The sequence below is a fragment of the Thalia democratica genome, chromosome 2 (genome assembly GCF_965202585.1).
Source record: "Thalia democratica chromosome 2, ktThaDemo2.hap1.1, whole genome shotgun sequence".
Classification (NCBI taxonomy): Eukaryota; Metazoa; Chordata; class Thaliacea; order Salpida; family Salpidae; genus Thalia; species Thalia democratica.
Genome location: NC_139166.1, coordinates 35,581,746 through 35,608,635, shown reverse-complemented (window position 1 = coordinate 35,608,635; position 26,890 = coordinate 35,581,746). Strand labels below are relative to the sequence as shown.

Below are 26,890 nucleotides of genomic sequence, written 5' to 3'. Positions count from 1 at the left end.
ATAAGTATTTACAGATGTTTCACATATATAATTTTTTATATGTTTATTTGAAGTTTAATAAATTTTAAACAAGATTATCTAACTTATTTTATAAAATTATTTTAACAAATAGATTTTAAAAACTTAGTCAGTAAATTTGATGACAGTCACGTAAATATCGTTTCAGTTACGAATAATAAATTTTAAAACATTTTCTATTAAATTACTTTTAAAAATCATGATTTATTTCCTGACATTGTGTGTAATAAACATTTATCAATATAGTGTTCAGTTTTGTATCTAAGTTTAGGGCATAAGGGGGGGGGGGGTCCACCTTGATTTTTACAAGTTGGTCTAATTTTATAGAGTTTGATCTGAGCTATCAGACATTTTTAACCACTTGAAAAATTTCAAAAAAAAAATTTGAGATATGAGCGATCAAAGTTGGTGACCTTTATAGGTTCCTTATGGAAGGCACAAACTAAAAACGCAAAAAAAGACCATTTCACTAAAAATCTATCTCCTCCTTCATTTTTCAACCAATCTTCTTCAAATTTTCACAGAAAGTGTATTATTAAATTTCAAAAAGATTGAATGCAGGAATTTTTTTAATTTTGAAAAATAAAATTTTTATTAAAAAAAAACCACCTATTTTTTTGTTTTTTTTATCTAAAATTTTTATTTTTCAATATTTTAAAAATTACAACATTCAAAGTCTTATAAACTATAAAAGGAACGTTTCCTGAAAATTTGAGGTCTTAAGCTCAAAAAATGAAGGAGAAGATAGATTTTTAGTGATTTTTTATATTTCCGAGAAAATTGACCCTGAAAAATTTGCGGTCCATACCTTAGTATCGGAAATTTTTTATAAAAATTACAATATTTCAAAAGTTAATCAGGATTTTTTAATTCTATAAAAACTGGCTTGTAGATTGTACTTCCAGCTTTCATATAAGTAAAATGTTATTTTTAGTGAAAAAAAATGTCGGACCCCCCCCCCCCCCCCATGCCCTTAATAACCTGTAAAATAGTTTCAAATATTTTAGTTATACTTAAGTTCATTCTAGTACACAAACTACAAAATAGAATTAATTTTCGAATTTTAAGTATATCAGAAATCAAATTGGTAATTTAAAATCTGAAAAATAAACAGTGTTTAAAAACAATTATAACTGACTTCTTCAATTTTTGTATTTAAGCTCACAGTTCAAGTTTTCTACACTACCATACTAATTTTTTTTTTCAAATTAAGATAAAAGAAAACTATTAGATTTGTTATAATAACAAGTTTTTAAGAAAGTTTTTGTTTAATATATTCGATTGTGCATAAAACAACTTTCAATTATACGTATTTTTGTAAGTTGCTCAGTCCAAAACTAAAAATTTACTTTGTGATATTTAATACTTTTTACGTGTATTTATTCTACAATTAAAAATATTTATTGTAAAATTCAGACAGTTACTGAGTTTCAACCCTGAACGGATTATCAAACTGTTATTGTTATTCAAATATAATTTTGTTCGAATAACAATCACAGTTTGATAACCCGTTCAGCGGTATAACTCAGTAAATGTCTGATTTTTGAAATAGATATTTTTAATACATGAATCTTCATCTTGAAATGTTTTTTTGTTAGACCTGTTTCTACCACATATTTTATTTACTCTATAATGACTTATATTTTTTTATATACGTGTTATAGTGCTTAACAATACTTAAAAGGTTGCTAATAAATTAATTAATTTAAGTATAAATAAAATATGTAATTTTTCGATTTTATTAAGTTTAGGTATTAACAGCTAATATTCTTAGTCAATCTTTTGGTTGATGTACTGAACCTATCTTAAATACTTTTTCAGCCATTTAACATATGTAGATACTAATTCTTGTTAAGGTAAAAATAGTTATTTTAAGATTATTCAATTAACCAAAGCACACAGTGTAGTTTTTATAATTACTATAAAAATATATTACCTTACTATTACCCGTTTAAAATTTTGTAAAGCGCTTCAAATTTTTTATGAAGTCTGCGTCAATTTACTTTTAATTTATAAATTTCCATACTTAATAAAAATGTCTAAATAGTTTTATTTACTTCTAAAATGTATTTAATGGTAAGTTTTTAATAACTTTGTTGTTTAAATATTTTGATTTATAAAAATAAATTTTAAGGTTAATTTTATTTAAATAATAATCATAAAACTTATAATTAAATACAAATATTTTTTAAGGGAAGATATTAAAAACTCTCAATTAATGCAAAAGACTTATGACCAAAAAACTGTCGAAAATGAAGAAAGATTAGCTCGAATTCATGATGTTTACATGAGGCTACTGAGTGAACGAGGTAGGTTTAGTTTTTTTATTCAATTTTACTATAGAATTTCGAGTTTGATAATTTTTATTGTTGCTTCAAATAAATAAAATAGCCTAAGTAACTACCAGAGTTGCCAAAAAACCTGGAATTTGACAATTTATGCAAAATAAACCTGGAAAAACCTAGAATTTGAGAAATTTTGAAAAAAAAACTGAAAATAAAACAGAAATTTTGAACAAAAGTCACTAAAAAACCTTGAACTTTATACAATTTTTACATTTAAAGTAATGAAATTTCTATTAGATTCAAAAAAATCTATCAAATCGATAAATTGTTTTTTGTATCTTTAACTTTTTTATTAAAAAATACATTTAAAGTATCTTAATTATCTTTTAATGTAATTATACTATCTAAGAAAGTTTTTTACCTTAAATTTAATTTGATACTAAAGATAGAGCAAAAACTTGTTTTTTAAAAAACCTAGAAGATATTCAAAAAACCTATTTTTTTTAACTTTAGCAACCACGAACTACGTATTTATTTTTATTAATAAAATACAAAAGTATTGTAGCGAACATTTGTGCTACAGTATATTAGTATTACAAGTTACTTTAGTGTATCTGCACATAGAGTTAGGGTCAACAGATGATTAGTTATAAGGACTCAGAGTTTTACTAGGATTTACTGTAACTAAGTCGTTAGAAATTATAATCCAATTGAGTTATTAGATATATAAAGTATAATTATACATGATGTTCATAAGCTTTTACTTTTTTTAAAACTAATTTAGTTTAGTATAAAATAAATAAATACATATGTTTTTATTTAGATAAAAAACAATTTTTTTTTTCCGATTTCACTTAAACAACTTTCTAAAGCTAATTATACCGATATTTGTTGATATTTAAAGTTTCGAGGCTCGCTCTATAATAAACTTCAAAATAGATTGTAGTTTTTTGTATTCGGCTCATTTTTACTCTGAAGAACAGCTTAAAAAATAATAGAGAAACGCCAGGAGGAAGAAAGAGAAGATTTATTGAAATTAAAAAAGCTCAATGCAACATTATACAGTTTGGAAGATAGGAGAGAAGAAGTTGAAAATGAAATAAGGAAAATTGAGCGATCTTCGAGACAAGTAGTAAGTACCAAACTTGTGCAAATAAAACAAATATTTTAAAACAGTTGTTATAAATTGATAGTTACATGTCCTGTTTTATTCAAATTTTTAATAAGTCTTGTTTTCAAATTAAGATTTTTGTAATTTGTAAATTATAGTTTTCCTTAATTTGTCTATTATAATTCTTTTTTAAAGACTTTTAAGTAATATACAAACAAACTTTATAGACTTTTTGATTTTGCTGCATGTTTTAATACATTAAACAGACAGTAAACAGTAATAAAGAACTTAGTGAGTTAGAACTCAAGTATAAGGAAAATGAAAAAAAGCTGGAGAGTATAAAAACTAAAAATAGTAGTCTGCAGAAAGAATTGGAAAAAATAAACAAAGAAAACTTTATAGTGTTAGAAATCTGTTTATTAAATATTTTTTTAAATATAAAGGTTGTAAGATTTGTAGTTCTGTTGTAGCAACTGTTTTAGTATACTTAATATCATTAAGGTTATGTAGACATGTTGTCACAATCAAAGAGTTGCTTACGGGTAAGAGGGGATAGAAGAGGATTGAAAACATCCTAGCTTATTAGTAAATAGCAAAAATGATATATTGTTCATTCAAAAAAAAATAAATAAATTTTATAGAAAGCCAGAATAAAACTACAATAGATAACAAACTGATTGAACACAAATGAACGATAAAATAACTAGTAAGTATTTTAAAACCTAAGAAAGCGAAGCGGTCACTTTTTATCTTTATACACACTTAACTGCAGCCATGTCTATTGCGAAAAATTGCAAGAAAAATGGTGTTTTATAAGCATTGCAAAAAATGTGAATACTGTAAAAAAACTGTTTTATCTGTTTTAAAAAAATGACTAGAAAACTTCAAAGAATTTCTACTTATATATATATTTTTAGTTCTGAAACAAACTCTTTCTAAAAACTATAAAACACTGCATACCATTGGTACAACGTCGTAAGTTCATTAAAAGTAGCATACTAAAGCATTTTTTGATTTTCCTCCTTCTTTTTTTTGTTTGGAAAGTTAGGATTTAAGATTCCACTTCTTTATCTTTAACTTAATCTGTTTAAAGTACGACTTTATGATAACAGTTTAAGAAAAACTCACTTGTGTTTAAACCTTAAGTAATTTAAACTAAATTTCTGATATTATTTTATCGTAAACATTTTTGGTATAAAGAAAGTCTTTAAAAAGTGGTTAATGGCATAAAACTTTATTTATTGTATTAAAAAAGACTAAAAAGTTACCTCCATTATTTAAAAGTCTCTAAGTAAGCTATTAATTAACTTATAATATGTTAATCAAACAAATTATTTTTTAATGCAGTAAGATTTTATTTAAAAATATTTGGTCCGTTTACTAAAATTGTAGTATATTTCTTTTTATTTATAGTTTTTATAAGAAATGATAGTTTTTGAAGTAGAAATTGTTTACAAAACTTTCAGAGAATCTGAAATTCATCAGATTAAAGAAGAAATAAGCGCAATTAAAGAAGAAAATCTAAATAATAAAGATAAAATAAGCAGAACGACAATAAGTATAAATTCTTTAAAGATGAAGAACGATTCTTTGAGTGGTATTTACAATTATAAGCATGTTATGTAATAATTACCGTTAAATTCTAAAAAGTAGAGTCAAAATATTTTCATTCTGGTTTAGTTTTGTAACGTTTTGATTATTTTATAGTTTAAAGTAATGGTTGTTTAAATTATTATAAACATTCTATGAAGTTGAGTTTTTTTGTAGCAAGTTAAAATACTTACTTTGTTGAATTTAAAAAAATCTATTCAGTACAGATAAACAAAGAGGAAAGGGAAACACAAGTAGTTGAAGACGACATGAGAGTTAGTAAGACATACGTGATTGATATTTCTTACTTTTTATTTAAAAAGTTAATATTTTTTCTTGAGTTTAAACTTGTTTATATAACTATAACTTTATGTAACAACATTTAAAATTTGAAGACCTCATAATTTTTATTTAATTAAAGATTTAGGTTGTTTTCAATCTTTTTAGACTTTTAATATTGTAAGGTTAGAAAAAGATTGTATGATAACTAACTTTAATTATTTGATTAACTCTAATGAAATTAATATTTGTTTAAATATATTTTAATTAGTTTATTAGTTGACTTATCATAAAAAATTGTAGAAACAGTTTGTTTAAACAGAAAAAAGCACAAAGCCTAAAGCGTGAGGTTGAAAAAGTGACTAAGGAAAGAAGTAAACTTGAAAAAGTTAAAAATCAAAATATAAAAATGCTTGAAAAAGTTAAAGCTGGTTTGTTTGTTTAGATGCAAATTTTTACTGAAACAATAATTTTAAATAAAGTAAATAAAATAGATTTAATTTAAATTAGCTATAATGATAAATAAAACTGAAAAGTAACTAATAATATAAACAGCAGATGATGTTCTTTTAATGAGAACTAACAGTTTAACATATAATCAAAAGTAGTAAAACTCAAAGTTTTATTTGTTTTCAGATTAAAATTTTGTGGTTTTACACTACCAAAAGCAATTTTAACAGTAGAACAACTAAATTACATGCTGCTTTGTTATGACAATTTTTTTTTTGTTTTATGCAATGATATCTATAGCATTAAATAAACAATCAATTATCGCTATTGAATCAAGAAGCTTTATTGTACTATATGAGAAAGCTTAATCTAAATTTTGAGATACTGTAAGTTTTGAAGTAATTTCTGTCTCAATCTCTTGATCAACTGTATCTCGTTGCATTTTTTCGTGAGTGGCTGTACTTGTTTCTGTTTCAAACGTGGAGAAGAACGACAAAAAGTTATTGGGAACATTAGGTTGTGATAAAGGAGAGTGACTACTTTGGCAGTCTCACGACAACTATGCTTTTTTATTTCTAATTTATACAGCCTTTCAACCTCCTATTTGAAATTAGGAGGAAAAAAGTAAAGTCGATACCCTGGATCAATATCTGTTTAGTTGTACACTAACAACAAGCTGTTATCATGAAGGTTTTAATGTGAGCTGTTATTTTTAGTATACAACCTTCTTTTGAAAGATTCTTCTATATCAGGGTTTCCCAAGGCAGCCTGTAACCGCTCTGTAGCAGTAGAGAGTCATCATTTCTTTCTCTTTACTCAAATTATTCCGTGTTAAAAGTAGCGAACTTGTTTTAGTTTGGCTTGTTTTGATTTTTGTTTTTGCTTATTTGGTTTTTACTTAGCTTTAGTTTTGTTATTTTCTGACTCTTTTTTCACCATCGTTACTAGCGTAATGATGTCGATTGTAATGAACTTTGGTTGTTCAGCCAAGATACTTTGTTTCGTATTAATTTGCTAGTACAGTTTATTGTATATTTTCGCACATTTATTCATTGTATATACATTTTAAATTTATAGACTCGACTTCAATTATACAAGTAGTTTAAGTTTTCTAACAACCTCATAAACCTACTTCAATAAACACTAGTTTAAGTTATCTAACAGCTTTGTAAATTTCTAAATAACTTTTGTAAATCTATTTCAATAAACAGTAGTTTAGGTTCAATCAACGCTTATAACCTATTAGAATAAAAGTATAAGTTTAATTTACACTTTATAAACCTACTTAACTATTAACGATATCAGTTTAACATTGGCTTATGAACGACCTTGGGATACATTATATTGTATTAGCGCTAGGCCCGCCTTACATACATAACCAAGCATATCCCTTAAGATCGTGCCCATCACATATATAACCAATCATATCCTTGGATCAGTTTATGGTGACTTCGGCTTTGCGCACGGACCTTAATTAATACCTTAAGCTTCTTTATAATTTCACGTTAAGTAGATGGTGACCCAAAATTCGTTAAAATTTTTATTAAGATTTGAAGTTTAGTACATAAACAAAGTCTACTAGTTATTATGGACATAGTTTATTTTAGGCCTAGTAGCAGCAAACTTGCTAGGGACTGGAATGAGTTTAAAAAAGTAGATATAAGATATTAATTTCTTATTTTCCCTTGTCTAATCCCCCCGAAACAATAGCCTACAGAAATCTAAATTGTAAGTACAATCAGATTAACTTCTTAGAAAGAACCTCATTGAATTAGTTAATGTCAATGCTAGATAACGACCTCTACCAACTTATATCGTGGAAAGAACGTGTAGCTCGCTGCTTAATTTTATTTTCAAATGGGACGTGAGCCGGTCTATTTAGCAGACCATATAGATCACCAATGGGGTGGATATAGGCGCATCGAAGTAACCGAAGCAGCCCGCATTTATCTCAAAAATATTATAACAACATGTAACGAAGTTATAGATTTTAACCTTAAAATTGATTTGTTAAGAGCTGAGATTAACAAAAGACAAAGTAGGCGCGATGTATTCGAGAAAACGCAGTACGAGAAAAAAGTATGGTTCGAGTATCAAGGTTTTAGCAATATACACAATATACCAAGTCGTATTAAAGGAAACCTTTAGAGAGCTAGAAATTATACAAAGTGTCTTGAAATTTGGGCATGGTCCAAAAGATATCGAATATTGAAGTCGTAATTAACATATTCAAAAACTTTTGTAAATACAACGATATCAACGAGCTTAACCATAGAGAAAGAATGAAATTCGTCTTATGGTCTAATGTATTACCTTCTAAAGATATGTGTATATTTTTCAGTTCAACTTCAATTGAGCACAGAAATTTCATTAACTTAGCTCATATACGAGAGTTTGTGAGAAACTTACGCGACCAGTGCTGCAACCGCAAACAGAAAACCTCTCAACAGAGGAGGTTGAATTACCATGAGTTAATTTAGCTGAAATTTGCAAAAGCAACAAAAATATAAATCTAAAAATTCGCAAAATTGAAGCCAAAATAGCCCCCGTTATAAAAGCAAAACGCAAGCACGTTGAAGCCATACCGAGTTATGACGTCACGAGTACTGCGCATAAAAATAAAAGTCGATCTGCTTCGGTCGTAAACGAAGTAGCGAGCGATATACCGCTACTGCATTGCAAAACCATTTTAGTCAAGCCACAAACATCTAGTCCACTGTTGTCCTTCTTCCAGCCCTGCTTTTTCCGTCAAATCGATAAATCCACGGGAATTACCCTCGTCAACGAATTCAGAATGGAAGCACAGAAGAAACAGTATCGAATTTCGACGAAAATAGAATAATTGTTAAACCTAATTGCAAAATTTTAGCAGAAAAACCTAGTTCGTACTTCAAACGCAAAACAAGTGCGAAAGTCCAAAAAGTTACTCTAAACAAAAAGTTTTCTCTACATTATCTAGTCTAGAAAGTATTCCTTTTGTGAAAGAAAGTTTGAGTTGGTTTATTTTTCATAGGTGGCCATACAAAACCGAAAAACCTTTAAAAAATAGCATAAACCAAAAAATATTTTAAAACAAACCACGAATTAGTTTAGTTTATCTTTTCACAGGTTGCCGTACAAAATCAAAAACCCTTTAAAAAGTACCGTAGAACGCTTTTTAAAACAAACTACAATTTAATTTGGTACATTTTTCATAAATGGCCATTTAGACATGAAAAGTTTTTTGAAATTACTGTAAAATTTAGTCATAAAATAAACCACAGTGAAAATTCGGGTAATTATTCAAACTCAATTTACCACCGGTGGAAGTTTAGATTAAAATATTTTTAAAATTTTATGGTCCATTAAGTATTCTTACTAAAAATTAGGACCATCAAAGATAGTTGTTGTTAATGTTTAATTATGACAGACAACTAGTCTAAAAAAAAAACTTTGTAGGTAAACAAAAATTTTCTAGTTGACCAGGAAATCGAGTCGTAAGAAATTAGAAGTGTATTTTTACAGTGTCAAACTTTAATTTTCTGTCAAGCTTATGCTGATATTAAAAACTATTGTCTTAAAATTGTTAAGCTTAATGTCATATTATTTTTAGCAACGGTTTTTGCTTAAACTTAAAGCGATAATAACCTTTGTAGTTGCTTGTAACAAACATTATTTGCATGTTTTTGTTATCGTAAACAAGTATTTTTCTTAGCGTACTTAAAAAAATTAATAAGGTTATTAAAAGGCCATCTGATATTTAAAATCTAGAAAACAACTTTTTTGTTTAAAATTTTCTTAGAATATTTACAATTCAAAAAATTTAAAGTTTAACAGCTATAAAATATTACAAAAACAAGTTTAATTACCTTATTAATAAAACTTTTTAAGCGTAAGCTGCTACAAGTAACCTGATAAAAATTATATTATGCACATAAAAAAAACATGTTACTTGTAGCAGCTTACGCTTAAAAAGTTTTATTATTTTTTTTTTTGAAAATACAAGACTTTAAAGTTTAAAAAAATAGTTTAACTAAAATTGATAAAATGTTTTTGTATTAATAGTACAGAACTTTATTGGTTTTAACTTCTATATTATATTCTTTTACTCGTGTTTGACTGAATTCACGTAATGTTATTTTATACGCTTGATAAATTGTACTTTCGCACAAACGGTTCGAGAAACAATGAGCTTAACAAGACGGCTATGGAGAGGTAAGAACGACTGATCGTTACCAATCAACGAAGACGAGCATGTACCGGATTTACATGAAGACCACAGCTACTCATCACTTCTGTGCTTCTTTCACTTTTTTGTCATTTCTTAAATTGTACCATACTTTTAATTAATTACGTAAGTTTCAAAAAAGTAAACATTTTTTAGTTAAAACTAACACAACATTAAAAAAATAAAAACTAAGCAGTGATTCAAAAATGGAATCTTGCTAGGAGAAAATATAATCGTCGGCGGTCCATTTTTTATTCATTCTCCTACTAAATTGATAGTGTTTAAGTATTTTTTACAAATTTAATAAGTATAAAATTAATATTTTTTCGAAAGCCCAAGCTAAAATTCTAAAAATGATAAATTAGGATAAGTAATGTAACCACTCTGTAGCAGTAGAGAGTCATCATTTCTTTCTCTTCTCTCAAATTATTCCGTGTTAAAAGTAGCGAACTTGTTTTAGCTTGGCTTGTTTTGATTTTTTTTGCTTATTTGGTTTTTACTTTGCTTTAGTTTTGTTATTTTCTGAGTCTTTTTTCACCATCGTTACTAGCGTAATGATGTCGATTGTAATGAACTTTGGTTGTTTAGCCGAAATATTTTATTTCGTATTAATTTGCTAGTACAGTTTATTGTATGTTATCGCACATTTATTCATTGTATATACATTTTAAATTTATAGACTCGATTTCAATTATACAAGTAGTTTAAGTTTTCTAACAACCTTATAAACCTACTTCAATAAACACTAGTTTAAGTTATCTAACAACTTTGTAAATCTTTTTCAATAAACAGTAATTTAGGTTTAATCAACGCTTATAACCTATTAGAATAAAAGTATAAGTTTAATTTACACTTTATAAACCTACTTAACTAGTTAACGATATCAGTCTAACATTAGCTTATGAACGACCTTAGGATATCATTATATTGTATTAGCGCGTTATACTCAGTAACCGCCAGGCCCGCGTTACATATATAACCAAACACAAATTTAAGACGTTTTAGGCCATAAGCCTCAAAGGGGCCATAGGGGGGGCATGAGGACGTAATTATAAACTTACACTAAATAGTCTGGAGTTGACGATGAAGAGCAAAAAGGTCTAGGCGTATCTGACATTATTCTTATGAGAAATGGTGCTAGAAGGGACCATAGTTTTTTTAATTTCGTTAAAGGGGGTCTTATGAAAAAAAGTTTGGAAAACCTTTTTCTATATTTTCTGCCAAGGTTGCTAAGATTGTAGAACCACTTTGACCTACGAGACTATTCGATTAAAAATAAATCAGTACTTCTTCAAGCGAAAATACACTAGAAAGCAATGCGTTGGTTCTACTACACTGCTGCTTTACTATGTAAAAAGGTTCAAACAGTTAACTTGTTGCTAGCAAGTTACCATTCTTCAGCTGTAACAATATAGTTGGAATCAAGTTTATTGTAAACCGCGTTGTACTGGAAACTTTCTTATAATTTTCTACTCTTTTCAAAGCCACAATTTTCAGGCTAAATTAAATAAAAAAATATATACTTAAATATTAAAAATCTTTATTTATGTTTACTTTTTAATAAAATCAGTAATTAAAAGACATTTACGCAGTTTCAGTAATATTCTAATACTATACAGTCTTTCTTTATTCACACGAATCTTTGGAATATAATTTTATTTCATATATGCATTTTTCTTTAATATAGATTGTTAAAGATAACTAAATCTAAAACTGTCAAAAACACCAAACTTGATTGTTTGTTAGAATTTTAAAAGGCGCTAAAAAGTAGTAAAGATTTCTATAAAAAAAAAATTCTAAGCAAAAACACAATAATAATAAAACAAAAATCCCGCTATCAGCCGAGATATCGGCTATGCGTAATTGTGCATCGAGAATTAAACTAAATGATAGTAAATTGAAAGCACAGTGGTGCAATAAATAAAACAAACTGGTAATAAGTAGAAATACAAATAAATAAAAATAAATGAAATTCATTCTGCTTCTCATTTGTTCAGCTTCTTCGGTTTCTTAAAATTTCTTTTTCCTTTTTTTTTAGTCTTTTGTGTACAGTAGATCTACATTTGACGCGGTCATTTGCAAGCAACTCCCACTCATCAGTTCTTATATTCAAGCTTTTTAGGTCGCGCTTCCTTAAAACGTAATTTTTGACGACGTTACTTGCCTTTGCCAACGACCAACTCGTTATACAACAGAGACTTTTGTATTTGCTCAGCACCCATCCTCAGAACATGACCTGTGCCGACTGAGGGTAAAGTACATGGTAGTAAGATTAGTACGTCTCAACACTTCCTCGTTGGTAAATCTTTTATTGTCATGCAATTCTAAGGATGCGACGAAGGTATTGTAGAAGGAAAAAACATATATCAAAAACACAATAATCTAACTATAAAACTAAAAAAGAAGCTGATCGCGGAAAGCAAAATCTTTCAATAAACTGGATCCGGCTAAATCCCTGAATATCTAGTGTAAGCTTCGAATGTCCGTAAAATGCTAAGACCTTTTTTGCTATTCATTTCAGATCCCAGAATATCTAATGTAAGTTTCTAATTTTAATTTAGCGGGCCAGATTTACATTTTTGCGTGCCGCAGTTTACCTTTCGCGGTCTGGATTCCACTTTAATTTTATAAACATTTATTTTCACTTAGCGAGCCGAACGTTGCCCACTCCTAGTCTATTAGCTAAGTTAAAACTCTACCATTAAGTTCAACTTGTAAAAAACTAGCTGTACTCCCTATGGCCTTAAAGCAGGGTTTCCTAAAGTGGGCCAAATGGCTCCCTTGGGGGTACTTACGAAAATTTAGGGTGCCATGAGCAGCAAAGGGGCCACAGTGGGGCCATGCGGTCATAAATTGAAACTTACACTAGATACTCTGGAGTTGATAATGAAGATCAAAAAGAAAAAAGTCTTAGGTGTTTTTAATAGTAGTTTTGAAACTCATGCTAGATATTATGAAAAAAAAAAGGGAAATAGGGGGCCACAAGCCGTAAAAGGGGGAGCCACAAGGCCATAATTTGAACTTACACTTGATATTCTGTATTTAATTACAAAGAGCAAAAAAAAAGTTTTAGGTGTTTTTGATAACAGTTTTTTGAGAAATCTTGTTGGAGCGCCATAGCTTTTTTAATTTACTTAAAGGGGACCTTTTGAAAAAAATTTGGATAACCCTACCTTAAAGGCTTTTATGTATGATTTTATAGTTATACTATTCATCCTCGCTAATATGGCCCTCGCTTATCTGGCCTTCGCTAATCCGGGCAGCTTTAGTGATAAGATGATTTATTATTTCATATAGATTTTATGGTTTCACTTTAAAACTTAAAATGCCGTAATGAAAACAAAGTGCTAATTATGATTACATTTATAGTTAAGCTTTTATAACTAAGCAAGCAGCTTTTGGTTTTGTCAAAATACATCTTGAAAAAAAAATACGTTGTGATTTGTATCCTAAAATTGATTTTGCTCTTGATCAAAGTTTTGATCGTTTATTTTTTGTCTGTTTTAATTGTTTGGTTCGTTAAGAAAATGAAAACAAATTAACTTAATAGAAAATTTAGTGAGGGTTTTATGACATGCATTGTATAATACAAAAGAGGGTATATTTATGACAAATTCGTCTTTTTTTTATAAAATTGTAATTTTAATTTTCGACCATTTTTGTCATGTATTAGCGGCTAATGTTTACTTTATTGATAGTTGTCATTATCATGAGCTTGTTCATATTGCCAACCTGCATTTGAAATATATTAAATTTCTTAATTATAAATAGACTCAGCTGAATATTGTTTATAAATTGTTTGTTTCTTTATTGCTGTTGTTTTATTTAAATTACTAAGATTAAACTATGTGTAACTGTAAAACTGATTGTTGTGATTTCTCACCTAGATTTGACTTATAAAATTAGAATTTTTTTTATTTACTTACTTTTATTTAATATTTACTTTCTTGAAAATATTTATAACCATAAAGTAGAAAAATGTAGATCTTACTTGCAGCACCAAACGCTCTAAGCGTTTGTCTGTTTAAAAATATAACATTAAGAAGAGATTTAGCTCTATAGTTCATTCTACCAAAAGTAAACCCTTAACTAAGGCCTCAAGGGTTACATATTAACTATTCCCACCAAAACATTCCCAAAATTTAGTTATTTTATTTATTTATTTTTTACTATCACTATTACACCTAACCCTTACCCTTGGTCGGTAACCGTTTCTTGAATTTGATCGGGTGGGAATTGTATGCGGGTTGGAATTGATGGCGGGTTGGAACTGAGGGGCTCCCTTAAAAGAGGTATACTTTAAAAAAAACGATGTTTTGTTCTTATCCGGCCATAATTACAAAATTGTTTGCCAAACCTGGCCGGATTTGCGAGTATGCACGGTACTATAAGTTATATTATAAAACATACGTAGAATTAGGCAAGTAATTTGTTGTAATAATTTGCTATGTCTTCTATTTTTTTTTAATTAATTTAGTTTTTCTAAGTAAATTAATGTTTTAAGCATGTATTGATTTATTGAACATATAACATGAACTAGTAAAGTAGTTTATAAATATAGATTATAGTAGATTAAATAAAAACATTTTTCCTCTCATTTTAAATTCCAATAACTTTATGTTACTCAAAGAACAACAAGTTAAAGAAACAAAACTAGATGAAGAATATAAAGTTTATACCAATGAACTTAAAAAAGCTCAATCAGAACTGGAAACTGCTCAAGTTCAGCATGATGGAGCTCTTAAGGTGTATTTTTATCTTTAATTTTATTCATTTAATCTAGTTTTTTTTAAATTTTGTTTAATTAGACAACTTTTTTCGCTTGTGATACTGCGTTTTATTGTTAAACATTTAATTTACCAAACCGTAGCAGAAATACAAGACAGTGTATTGTAAGTATATATATGTTGCTTTTTTCAGGTGTATGCGTCTATACCAAGAAAGTTATGAGAGCTGTGTTATTAGTTAAACACAGAGAAACGCGCGTCAGTTTTCTGTTGATTGAGTTCTTAGTAAATTGTTATTGTACATTCCAACTAACTTGTTTTGTTCGGATCTCCATTACCAAACATTGAAAGCAATTAATATTACTTTTAACATTTACAAGATAATTTAAAACTTTTCTTTATAGAAAATCATTAGTTTATTTGTTGTATCACTGTACACAAAAATAGTAAACACGTAATTAAAATGAATGAAATCAACAGGGTTGCCACAAAACCTGGAAACCTTGAATAACCTGGAAAACCCTGGATTTTGAAAAATTTTGAAAAAAACCTGGAATTTTTAACAATTTTAACATGTTCAGTAGTAAATTTCAATTTGACACAATCAATCTATCTATAGATAAAAAAACTTTGTCATCGTCCAAAAATTTTCATACTAAAAAACACATTTAAAGCAGCTTTACAGTATCTTTTCAATGTTTTTATACTATTTAACACAGTCTCTTTCCTTCAACTTAACTTTAAACTAAAAATAGACCCAAAAATGTGTACTTTTTAAAACCTGGAGAAAATTTGCCAAAAACATTTGGCAACCCTGTATCGAAGTCAATCAGAATAAAATTATTTTTATTATAGATTTGTGTTTCTATAGTCAGTTTGTTTTTGTATAGGGAACTATAAATTAAGTTAAGTCTTAAATGTAACTTGAACATAACTTTATGTACCAATCTATTGCTAATAACAAAAATGTTTTCATTTAGACTACTTATTTAAGCAATGCTTTCAAAATTTAACTAATTATCTTTTCAAAAAAAATACTAACAAAAGTAATTAATCAAACAAAATACGAGTAAACTAAAGAAACAATCAATATAAAACTAATCAAATTAATCATAAAAACTAAAAAAGATAATTAGAACAAAAATGAACAATTTAAAAATGTTAAGTGTAATTCCAGATCCTTTATCAGGACCTAGTTGATGATTAAGTTTAAGTTTAATTTTTTTAATCATAATTGTCTGCTAGCATAATAACTGCTAGTAATACACTTCGAATTTTACAAAATTTAATTACCTTAAAACAATTAGAAATATCATCGTGATCTTGACAGTTTTTACATTGTTCTATATGTGAAAATACTGCACTATTTGTAAGCTTTATATGTTCTTTAATTCTGACAAACAGTTGTCGCTTCGTTTCTCCAATATATTCGGTATCCAGGTCACCTGGACATTGAAATTTATCAACGATGCAATTTCTGTAAAAATTATTGATTCGATGTTTTAATGAGAAATAATTTCCAACTTTATATGTTCTGAAAGTTACTTTTATATTAATACCAATTGTTTCCAAAGCTTTTGTTATATTTCTGCTGAATTTTTCTGAAACCTATATAATGAACTGTTAAATACCGTTGCTTAGGAAGCTGTGGAATTTTATTTTCTAATTTTTGTAGTTTTTCTATTTCATTAATTATGAATTTAACCGTTTCTTATAAGAAGATCCTTTATTCTATTTATTTCTAGGTTCTGTAGTTCTTCTGACACTAATCTTTTGTTTCTAATGAGCAAAATTCTGATCAAGTTTTTTTTCCATGATTGCGGCGTACAAAAGTAAAATGTAATAGAACATCTGTGTTTGATAGTTTCTTGTAAATTGAGTTAGTAAATCTGTTCTCTTCTTGTTTAACATTTATGTCAAGAAAAGGAAGTTTATTCGATGTACTGGATTTTATTTTAAAAATAAGATCTTGATGAAGATTATTTAATTTTTTATTGAATTCATTTGCCATTTTTTCATCGGAGAATATAGTAAAAATGTCGTCGACATATATAGTGTACATTTTGGGTTCGATTTCTTTAAAAAACTTGTTTCTAACTTAATAACAAACCAATTACCTAAAAGGGGGGATAATGAAGATCCCATGGATAGTCCATCCACTTGTTTAAACACTTGACCATTGAAGACGAATATGCTCTGAGAAGAAGTTTTAAGTATGTTTTTGAACACTGTTTTTATTTTTTTTGATTTAGTTAATATTGAGAAATTTTCATTTGAATATACATCGTCTGCTACTATGTTTATTGTTTCCCCTAATGGAACACATGTATATAGACTTTTTATATCAAATGTTACACAAACATCAGCTTTTTGTGGTTTTATGTTGTTTAAAGAATCCATAAATTCAATATTTGAATAGATTATCCATTTACTTTTTAGTTAAAGTCCAAGTTGAATTTCTAACCACTTGCACAAACTTTCTTCTGGTGCTCCTATAGCTATTAGACCGGTCGAAAAGGACAATCAATTTTGTGATGTTTGGCCATTCCATACATTTTTCCTGGTTGACTACTTTTAGGAATTAGACTGAAATAAACTTTTTCATCCACTATTGTTTTAATGTAGTTATTGATATAGCTATATATACTTTTTTCTTTTTTATACCAAGGTGCTTTTTCATAATTATTTTTAGTTATCATTTTTATTTAAGTTAAAATCAAGTTTTTCAAACTTATTTGTGTCATTAAGAATAACATTAATTTTTCTGACATATTCAGTAGTGTTACTGAATATACTGTTATTAAAACCGTTACCAAAAAGTAAATGGATAATCTATTTAAATATTGAACTTATAGATTCTTTAAACAACATAAAACCACAAAAAGCTGATGTTTGTGGAACTTTTGATATAAAAAGTCTATATACATGTGTTCCATTAGCGGAAACAATAAACATAGTAGCAGACGATGTATATTCAAATGAAAATTTCTCAATATTAACTAAATCAAAAAAAATAAAAACAGTGTTCAAAAACATACTTAAAACTTCTTCTCAGAGCATATTCGTCTTCAATGGTCAAGTGTTTAAACAAGTGGATGGACTATCCATGGGATCTTCATTATCCCCCCTTTTAGGTAATTGGTTTGTTATTAAGTTAGAAACAAGTTTTTTAAAGAAATCGAACCCAAAATGTACACTATATATGTCGACGACATTTTTACTATATTCTCCGATGAAAAAATGGCAAATGAATTCAATAAAAAATTAAATAATCTTCATCAAGATCTTATTTTTAAAATAAAATCCAGTACATCGAATAAACTTCCTTTTCTTGACATAAATGTTAAACAAGAAGAGAACAGATTTACTAACTCAATTTACAAGAAACTATCAAACACAGATGTTCTATTACATTTTACTTTTGTACGCCGCAATCATGGAAAAAAAAACTTGATCAGAATTTTGCTCATTAGAAACAAAAGATTAGTGTCAGAAGAACTACAGAACCTAGAAATAAATAGAATAAAGGATCTTCTTATAAGAAACGGTTAAATTCATAATTAATGAAATAGAAAAACTACAAAAATTAGAAAATAAAATTCCACAGCTTCCTAAGCAACGGTATTTAACAGTTCATTATATAGGTTTCAGAAAAATTCAGCAGAAATATAACAAAAGCTTTGGAAACAATTGGTATTAATATAAAAGTAACTTTCAGAACATATAAAGTTGGAAATTATTTCTCATTAAAACATCGAATCAATAATTTTTACAGAAATTGCATCGTTGATAAATTTCAATGTCCAGGTGACCTGGATACCGAATATATTGGAGAAACGAAGCGACAACTGTTTGTCAGAATTAAAGAACATATAAAGCTTACAAATAGTGCAGTATTTTCACATATAGAACAATGTAAAAACTGTCAAGATCACGATGATATTTCTAATTGTTTTAAGGTAATTAAATTTTGTAAAATTCGAAGTGTATTACTAGCAGTTATTATGCTAGCAGACAATTATGATTAAAAAAATTAAACTTAAACTTAATCATCAACTAGGTCCTGATAAAGGATCTGGAATTACACTTAACATTTTTAAATTGTTCATTTTTGTTCTAATTATCTTTTTTAGTTTTTATGATTAATTTGATTAGTTTTATATTGATTGTTTCTTTAGTTTACTCGTATTTTGTTTGATTAATTACTTTTGTTAGTATTTTTTTTGAAAAGATAATTAGTTAAATTTTGAAAGCATTGCTTAAATAAGTAGTCTAAATGAAAACATTTTTGTTATTAGCAATAACTTGGTACATAAAATCATGTTAAAACCTTTCGCTACAAAACTTAAGCAGTTATACTACATAATAGCACAAACAATACTATTGATTACAAGTAAAAACATTAGAAATAGGGCCATGACGAGCGCCCTCTTTTGATACCATAAAATATATTTTTTCAATGGAGTTTAAATAAAATAATATTTTTGTATCTATTTTCTTAGCCGTGGATGAGTAGATGTGCAGCAATATGTCTTAAGTCATGAATGCGGTCATCTTTTGTATGAATACTTTTTAAATAAAACTTAAGTTTTTAACGCATTTTATATAAAGTACATTTTTAAGTTGTTTAGTTTTAGTATACAAAACATATTATAAAATCTTCAACTAAACTATCAGGTAATGGAAAAGTTAAAAGAAAGGTTAGACGAAGTAGAAACTGAACACAAAAAACTTGAAGAAGAACTTGGTGGAAAAAGAAATCATTTACAAGAAATAAACACTCAACTTAAAGTATACATAACAATTATTTTTAGTAAATCTAGAAGTAGTTATCACGCACTCATTGGTAATTTAAGGCCATAGGGGGGGGGGGGGGTAGGCCATGTTTTTTACAAATTGATCTTATTTTTTAGAGTTTTTACTAAGCTTCAAGTTGCTTTTTACTGTTTTTAAAAATTCGAATTAGTTTTTGAGATATGACCGGCCAAAGTCGGGCCGCATAACAGGTTCCTTATGGGGAAGGAAAAACTAAAACGGCGAAAAAAGACTAATGCATTCAAAATCTATCTCCTCCTTCATTTTTTAAGCAATCTTCTTCAAACTTTCACAGTCTATTCTTTATACAATAACAAAAAAACTTTATCTGTGACTTTAAAAAATTTTAAGTAAAAATACCTTTTTTTTGAAAAAAAAATTTTTTTTTGATAAAAAATCACTTTTTTTTTTTTTTTTGTCATAAAATTTTATTTTTTTAAATTATTAAAATTTACAAATATTTTTTTTTTATAATGTAAGGAACATTTCCTGAAAATTTGAAGAAGATTGCTTGAAAAATGAAGGAGAAGATAGATTTTAAAGCCCGTTTTTAAAAACTCGAGAAAAACGGCTTTAAAGTTACCCTTTATATACCCTTTATAAAGACAACCCTTTATATAACCGGTCATAAAAAAAAAGTTACTTAATATTTTTAAAATCTAAAAAAAGCATCTGAAAGATTATGAAATTTACTATAATATAAGTCTATATGTTATTTTTGGTCAAAAAATGGCTTCTACCCCCCCTATGGCCTTAACTTAAACAAAACACACATGCATTTAATTTAAACAGTTTATTATTTTAAGCATCATCAAAAAAATACATAACATTTTTCGCTTTTTCTGTAAATATATACAATGTTTTGGATTAAGTTAGATTAAAGCTAAATGTTGTTGCTAATAACAAAGGTGTAAAAAAAGTCGTATAAAACTAATTGTTGTTGAAGTACATCAATTATTATCTATTTTAACTAATTGCTTTTGTCCCTTTTACTAATCTTTTGATTACTTAATTGTTAGTTAGCAGGGTTGCCATAAAATCTTAAAACATGGGATTTTGTACAAAAATCATGAAAAAACCTGGATTTTATTTAATTTGAATATTTTTAAGAATTTAGATATAACAAATGGTATGTTTTAGAATTTAAAGATTTTAAATAAAGTATTTTTTGAAACATTCTTATTTTAATGTAAGTAATATTTAGCGTAAAATTTTTATAGATTTTGTGTGTGAGTGGAAAAGTGCTTTAGTAAATAGGAGAGTCATAATTTTTGGTTTTGTAGTACTTTACTTTTGTAGTATTAAAAAATAACAATTTAAAACTAACAACAAATTTTAACTAAATTTTTTGGCTATTTATGTTATATCAACATAAAGGTTTTTGAACAATCGTATGAGAAGAACTTTGAAAAAATTGATTCAAAAAGTTAGTACAGGTTCAATATAAAAAAAAGCAATACAGTTTTTTTTAAGAAATTTGAATCTATCTAAACACACTTTTTTGACTTGAGATAAACCTACTATAAGAAATGGTCAAAAAAGTTGTAATTTCATAAAATTAAAAGAAAGACTGAAAAACCTGGAAAAAATTCAGATAATCTGGGAAAAATTTTCAAAAATCTTATGGCAACCCTGAATTAGTAAAATAATATAAGTTTATAAGTCTTATTTATGTAAGCTTTGTATTCAACTGATTACAACAGCTCGAAATGTATCTTGTTTATTAAATTTATGTGTCCTTTTCATTACTATATTATCAGATAAGCTAAATTTAGCTTATATTTAGAAAAAAAAAATATTTCAATATTTTTTTTGTTAGTTATACGTTCTCAAAATATCTATAGTAACTTTCAGTAATAAAAAAAAGTAAAGTAAACCTACAAAATACTATTGACAACAAGCCCGCTGTCAGCTGAAATCGGCTATACGTGTTTTGATCTAAAAACATGTTTTTTAAAAATTATATCCGGATCCAAATTTGAAAACAAAATCCTAATCCGACTGGGTCCTCATAAATAAAAAAAATTAGTGATTATAATTTGGTGATTCACGGTGATGAAGAGAGTTGTAGGACAACTTAGTCTGAAAGGAAATAGTCTTTGTCTACTTAAATCAAAAGATTTAGTAAGATCAATAAAAGTTATATACAAAAGCACGTATTCTTGCAGTTTTCGCGCAGAGAAAATTATATTAGCTGTAAAACGTTTTAGACCTTAATCCGCATTGCTTGTTAGGGTATATGTTTTTATCCGCTTCTGCAGTCGAAGAAGGGTTACACATGCAAAGTCTTCTTACAAGCGTACTAAATGCTAATCTTTTTTTTTTACCAAAATGCTTTATTTAACAGCAACTCCAAGCACTTTTAATCAAAATATGTTGGTATGAATTTATCAAATAATAGCAGGAATACATATGTTTTGAAAAATTAAAGTTTCTAAATTAAGTCTTACAATCTAACAAGTACATAGTAATTTTCCTACCAATTATTTACACTTAGTTTTCTAACGTTATACTGGCAGTGTTAAATTATTAGACATGCTTTAGCATATATGTATCTAACTAAATAATATTTAAACGTTTGCAATATTTTAAAGTATATGTTTAGAAAGAAAACGTAGAACTAAAACATGAGTTGCAAGTAATAGAAACCGAGTCTGATTTTCTTGAGCCTGAAATACGTAACATTAAAAGCTCTCATGACGTTATGGAAACTAAAAAAGTTGAAACTGAAATCAAAATTAAAGTTGTAAAGTAAGTAATGTTTTTTTACCTTTAAAAAAATATAATACAGTCACCTCTCGCGAATCTACGCACATTGTGTCTACAGCAAAAGTGAGTATCTAAACGAGAGGTAGCCAATATATTTAGTATATTGGCTGTTTTCTTATAATGCATTTGATTAAATACAGTTTGGGGGCTTTCACAATTTATGTTTACAAAAATAGTTTTCATTGAAGTGGTACATATTGTGAAAAGTTGTTTTTTTCAATTTGTTTATGTGTATACAAAGTATTTTTATTTTATTTTGTTCCTTGCCCATCTGAGATTAAACTTGTCTTGCATGGTATTAGAGAAAGTTCAATGTCTAATACTGAGCTGTTTCTTTAAATGATTATTCATACATAGTGCGAGAGCTTATTATCATGCTTTTGTGTTGTGAACTTCCATTATTGTTGGTCAAGCTATCATTTTTCTTTTGAAATTTTAATTGTAAATTTTGTTAAGTATTAAATTTTATGGTACACTGAGGCACAATTAAATGTTTATCTATTGGTCAAGGAAGAAAATTTTACAAAGTCTAAAGATATATATATAGGTAAATTAGCATTAAAATTTTCATATAAAAACCTAAAAATATTGTTAATTCAATACATAAAATAATTTTGATTTGTACAATGTTAATGATTTAAAATTGTTTTTGTATTCTAAAAAAATCAAAAATGCGTTACTATACCAAACGAGCGCGTATATTCCCGAGAGGTTACTGTAATTTATAATTTATACTTACTTAAAATATATTTTCGAATAATATAGCTTTTTACACTCTTAACGTTAAGTTATTTAATTTTCACAACATTTTATGTGCCTTTGTTTTAATGAATCAATTTTTTACCTAAAAGTATTTGAACTCTGTATATTCGTTCCAATCTTTTATCATACTTCCAAAATATAAACAACCTAAATGATATAAAAATTTCTGTTATAGCGTACTATTTTTACACAACAAAGGCTTATATTTCCTAGATTAATTGGCATCAGAGTAGAAATTATAAAAAACCCAAAAGAAAGGGGTTCTATGTAATCAAAAAAATATAAATAATTTTTTTTTAAGGTTTTACTTTTTAAATGATAACTGTTGATTTTTTCCATAGTGTAATATTGTTTATGTTTTATCACCGCTTTTGTGTTTATAAATATTTATTCTCATTATTGATATTTTCATCAAAACCAAAGTTTATGACCTTATTTTGAATACTGTATTTTAGGTAGTTTATAATTGGCAATAAATATTCGATTTTGTGAATATTTTTTAAACTAATTATTCCAACGGATATATACAAAATTGTGTCTTTTCCACCTTGTGGCTATTTTTAGTGTTTTTCTTATTTAACAAAGCTCAATTTAGTAGTTGATTAAAAGAAGTACTGTGAATTGATTTTCATACAAAAGAAAAAAAATAAAGCTTATAATTTGTTCATACAAACTTTAGTTTTAAACAGAGTATTTAATGTTTATAAAGGGTAATTTAAAAAATTTGTACAAAATCCAAACAGTAAGCAGTTAGCCGACTTGGAGTCTGAATGCAATGGTAAACAAAAATTGCTTGACTTGCTGCAATTAAAACTAAAGGACGCAAAAGGTGAGTTCTGTTAAAAAAATATAAATCTTGGTTTTTTAAAAACCTTCGTTTGATTTTTCAAAAATTTAGTTAAATTAATCATACTTTACTAATAATAAATAAAGAAAAGTTTTTGAAGAACAACACCTTATGGATTTCTTAAGTTTATTTAGTTCAAATAGTAAAATACCTGTATATATAATACTAGATAATATTATACGATACAATAAGCTACATAATTCTACACCGCCTAGCTTTTTTAAAGCTCAAAAAAATAACTTAAACTTAAACACTTCCAAACTTCTGATAACTTAAACACTTCCACGTCTCTTGACTGATCCACTGGTCGAATTTAGGTTTTGTGTGCAACAAAAAATATATTTTTGATAGCTCTATTTTTATTAAGGGAAATATTTTTAAGTGTTAGAGTGTTACTATAAATTGTATTTTTTATTGAAGTATTTTTGTTGTCGTATTTCAAAAACTATTTTGAAGTTTAATCCATTTTTATTTTTGGTATTTGTTTAAAATTTTGGCTTAAGTGTTTTACTCTTCAAAGAAAAATAGTATAAGCTTTTTTTCATGTTATTTATTTATTAATAAAATTCTATTTTTGATTTTTATATGTTTGTGTAATGTTGGTTAGGGATAAAAACACAAATTTTAATAAAATTATAAAAAAGCTTTAAATACAAGTTTTCTGACTCAGCAAATATGCAAATGGTTTACTTATTTATGCAAACTATTTGCGAGTTTTTCAAGCTACCCGTTTTTTTATCATTAGGGAAAACTAAGAAAGTGAAAAAATTTACTTTCTATGTAAAACAGAAATATAAAATTAGGTTTTGTTTGTTTTAAGACAGAGTTATAAGGCGCGAAAATATTCAAAAGCAAATTATGAAAAGACGAAGTTTTGTAAAGTCTTCTTTAGAATCAGGAAACCTTGAAGGGTTGGACTACAACGAAAAAGCTGCGAGAATTTATAAGTAAAGTTTTTTTAGTTAAATAAAACTGAAGTTTGCATCCGATTTGTTATAGCTTATGAAATTTTGTAACATATATCAAAGTGACTTTCTATTCATTTGCTTCTTTTGATTAAAAAAAAATTAATCACTTAAAGTATATATTTTTCATATTATTATAAGTTTTACTTTTTTACAGTCTTTAAGTTAATTAAAATCGTAGTTTTTATAACTAAGTTCTAGATAGAATTTAATGTGTTTTTTTAGCAAAACGTATTGTTTGATTTTCAGTTTAAAAAGTTTATTGAATTCTAATAGTTATTTCAAAGAATTCTTTAACTCAATATAAGGTTTAGCTAGACTTTTTTGTAAAACTTATAACACGTTAGCTTTTTGTTTAAATAGAGACATGCAATCAATGGACTTAGACCTTAAGAACAATTTAGTGAAGTTGCAAGGAGAAAAGTTTATGCTTGACGCAAATGTAAATGACTACAAGCGACTTGTTATGATGCAAAACAAACTAAACAGCTCATTGCAACATTACTATGACAGAAGGTCACGTGGCAATGAAAACAGTTTAAATCAATTTAAACTAAGAACAAATGTAAGTTGTTGTAATACCAAAACTTGGGTTGTAAACTATGGTGCGCTGCTTAAAAGTATCCGATTTGAGACCCTTTAAGTATCTTTCCTTTTACTTATATCTAAATACTACAAGTAATTAGCCTGTGTGTTATAATAATTTTGATAAAAGGTTAGCTCCTGAATAATTAACATCTATTTTAATAAAATTACTTCAAGTGTAAATGAAATTACTGAAAATGTATGTATAATACAAGATTAAGATTTACGTACATGAGTTAATGTAATTAATTTAAATTTTAATAATAACATTAGTTCTAAATTAAAAAATGCTTAATTTTTGTGCCCTCTTAATAAACTAAAATAAATTTAAAAACTTTTTGTTTGCCACGAATACTTTTTTAAATGTTTTACCTACAGAAAGCTTGCTTTTACCTTAAATACATTACTGCATTAAAGTAATGATTTTAAATGTGTGCATATAGATTGGTTTACTTTGCCATAATATTAGATAGTTAATAGAATAGTATAAATAAATATATGTGTACTTTATCTTATTCTGCTTTCAAAAGATAGTTTTTGACAGTGTTTTATTAGTTTCAGTGTATTGTTCAGAAATAAATTATAATAAAATGTTCGTATGAGTATAAATATAATATACATGTACTACTTATATGTGTGCAACATTTTTTTTTCTTTTACATAAAAAATTTAAAGTCGTGCGCTTAAATAGCTTAAGAAATTTAATATCAAACAATTATAACTGTACTTATATCTGTTTAAGGCTTTATTTGAATACCCAAAGGTTAAAGTAGGTATAAGAAAACTTTAGAACAAAAATTAACGAATACAAACCTTATTGAGTAAAAAAGTCTGTAAAAAATAAAAATTTTCTTATATATTTTTTTTTCTAAGTAAGTACTTAAATTTTTCAAAACTCCGTAAAACTGTGTTACTATTTTGGCATAGAGAAACGACGTAAATTAACTACTGTCCAAATTGTTGTACTAAACATTGAATAGTTTAAAAAAGTTCTGTTTTAAAAATAGGAGAACAAAAAAATTGCTTCACAAGTTCAGAAAGGAATGGGGGTAGCTCTTGATAATGTTGAAAAGTTTTTACAGTCTCACATCGACGGTTCGGAGCAACAAAATGTAAAAATGGCGGGAAGAAAAACTATCACTGATGATCAGTTTTAAATAAAAATTATCGTACAATTTTTTTCTGTCTGGTTTGTTTGTATATAACAATAAACATTGTTGGACTGTTGTATAAATGTTTTATTGTTTAAACTAGTTACTTTCTAATAATAATTTGATAATATAGTGTTACCTTAAGTATTCACCAGTGCACAGCAGTGTTCATATAAAGTAAAATAATGAGTACAAAACTTTTAATAAATACTGTTTTTTTATTGGCAAGTATTTTTTCCTGTCTTGTTTTCAAAAGTTTTCTAATATTAGTTTCTAGCAAATTGTAGCATATGTTTGAATATGTAATATCTGTGGTTTTGTATAATTTT

The 26,890-nt window shown here is 26.9% G+C and overlaps 1 protein-coding gene across 2 annotated transcripts in view; it reads left to right on the top strand.

The window, feature by feature from the left end:
- LOC145829490 (uncharacterized) overlaps positions 1-26,569 on the top strand; it is a 45,314-nt gene extending 18,745 nt beyond the window's left edge. For both annotated transcript variants that reach the window (XM_082937301.1, XM_082937302.1), the window contains 13 exons: positions 2,212-2,327; positions 3,302-3,435; positions 3,681-3,817; positions 4,881-5,011; positions 5,227-5,279; positions 5,606-5,714; positions 14,571-14,686; positions 19,345-19,458; positions 22,088-22,233; positions 23,757-23,842; positions 24,681-24,807; positions 25,189-25,390; positions 26,418-26,569. In XM_082937301.1, coding sequence (XP_082793427.1) covers positions 2,212-2,327; positions 3,302-3,435; positions 3,681-3,817; positions 4,881-5,011; positions 5,227-5,279; positions 5,606-5,714; positions 14,571-14,686; positions 19,345-19,458; positions 22,088-22,233; positions 23,757-23,842; positions 24,681-24,807; positions 25,189-25,390; positions 26,418-26,567 — 1,621 coding nt within the window. In that variant the 3' untranslated portion in view covers positions 26,568-26,569. The remainder of the gene's footprint in view (positions 1-2,211; positions 2,328-3,301; positions 3,436-3,680; positions 3,818-4,880; positions 5,012-5,226; positions 5,280-5,605; positions 5,715-14,570; positions 14,687-19,344; positions 19,459-22,087; positions 22,234-23,756; positions 23,843-24,680; positions 24,808-25,188; positions 25,391-26,417) is intronic.
- Positions 26,570-26,890: the final 321 nt, after the last annotated feature.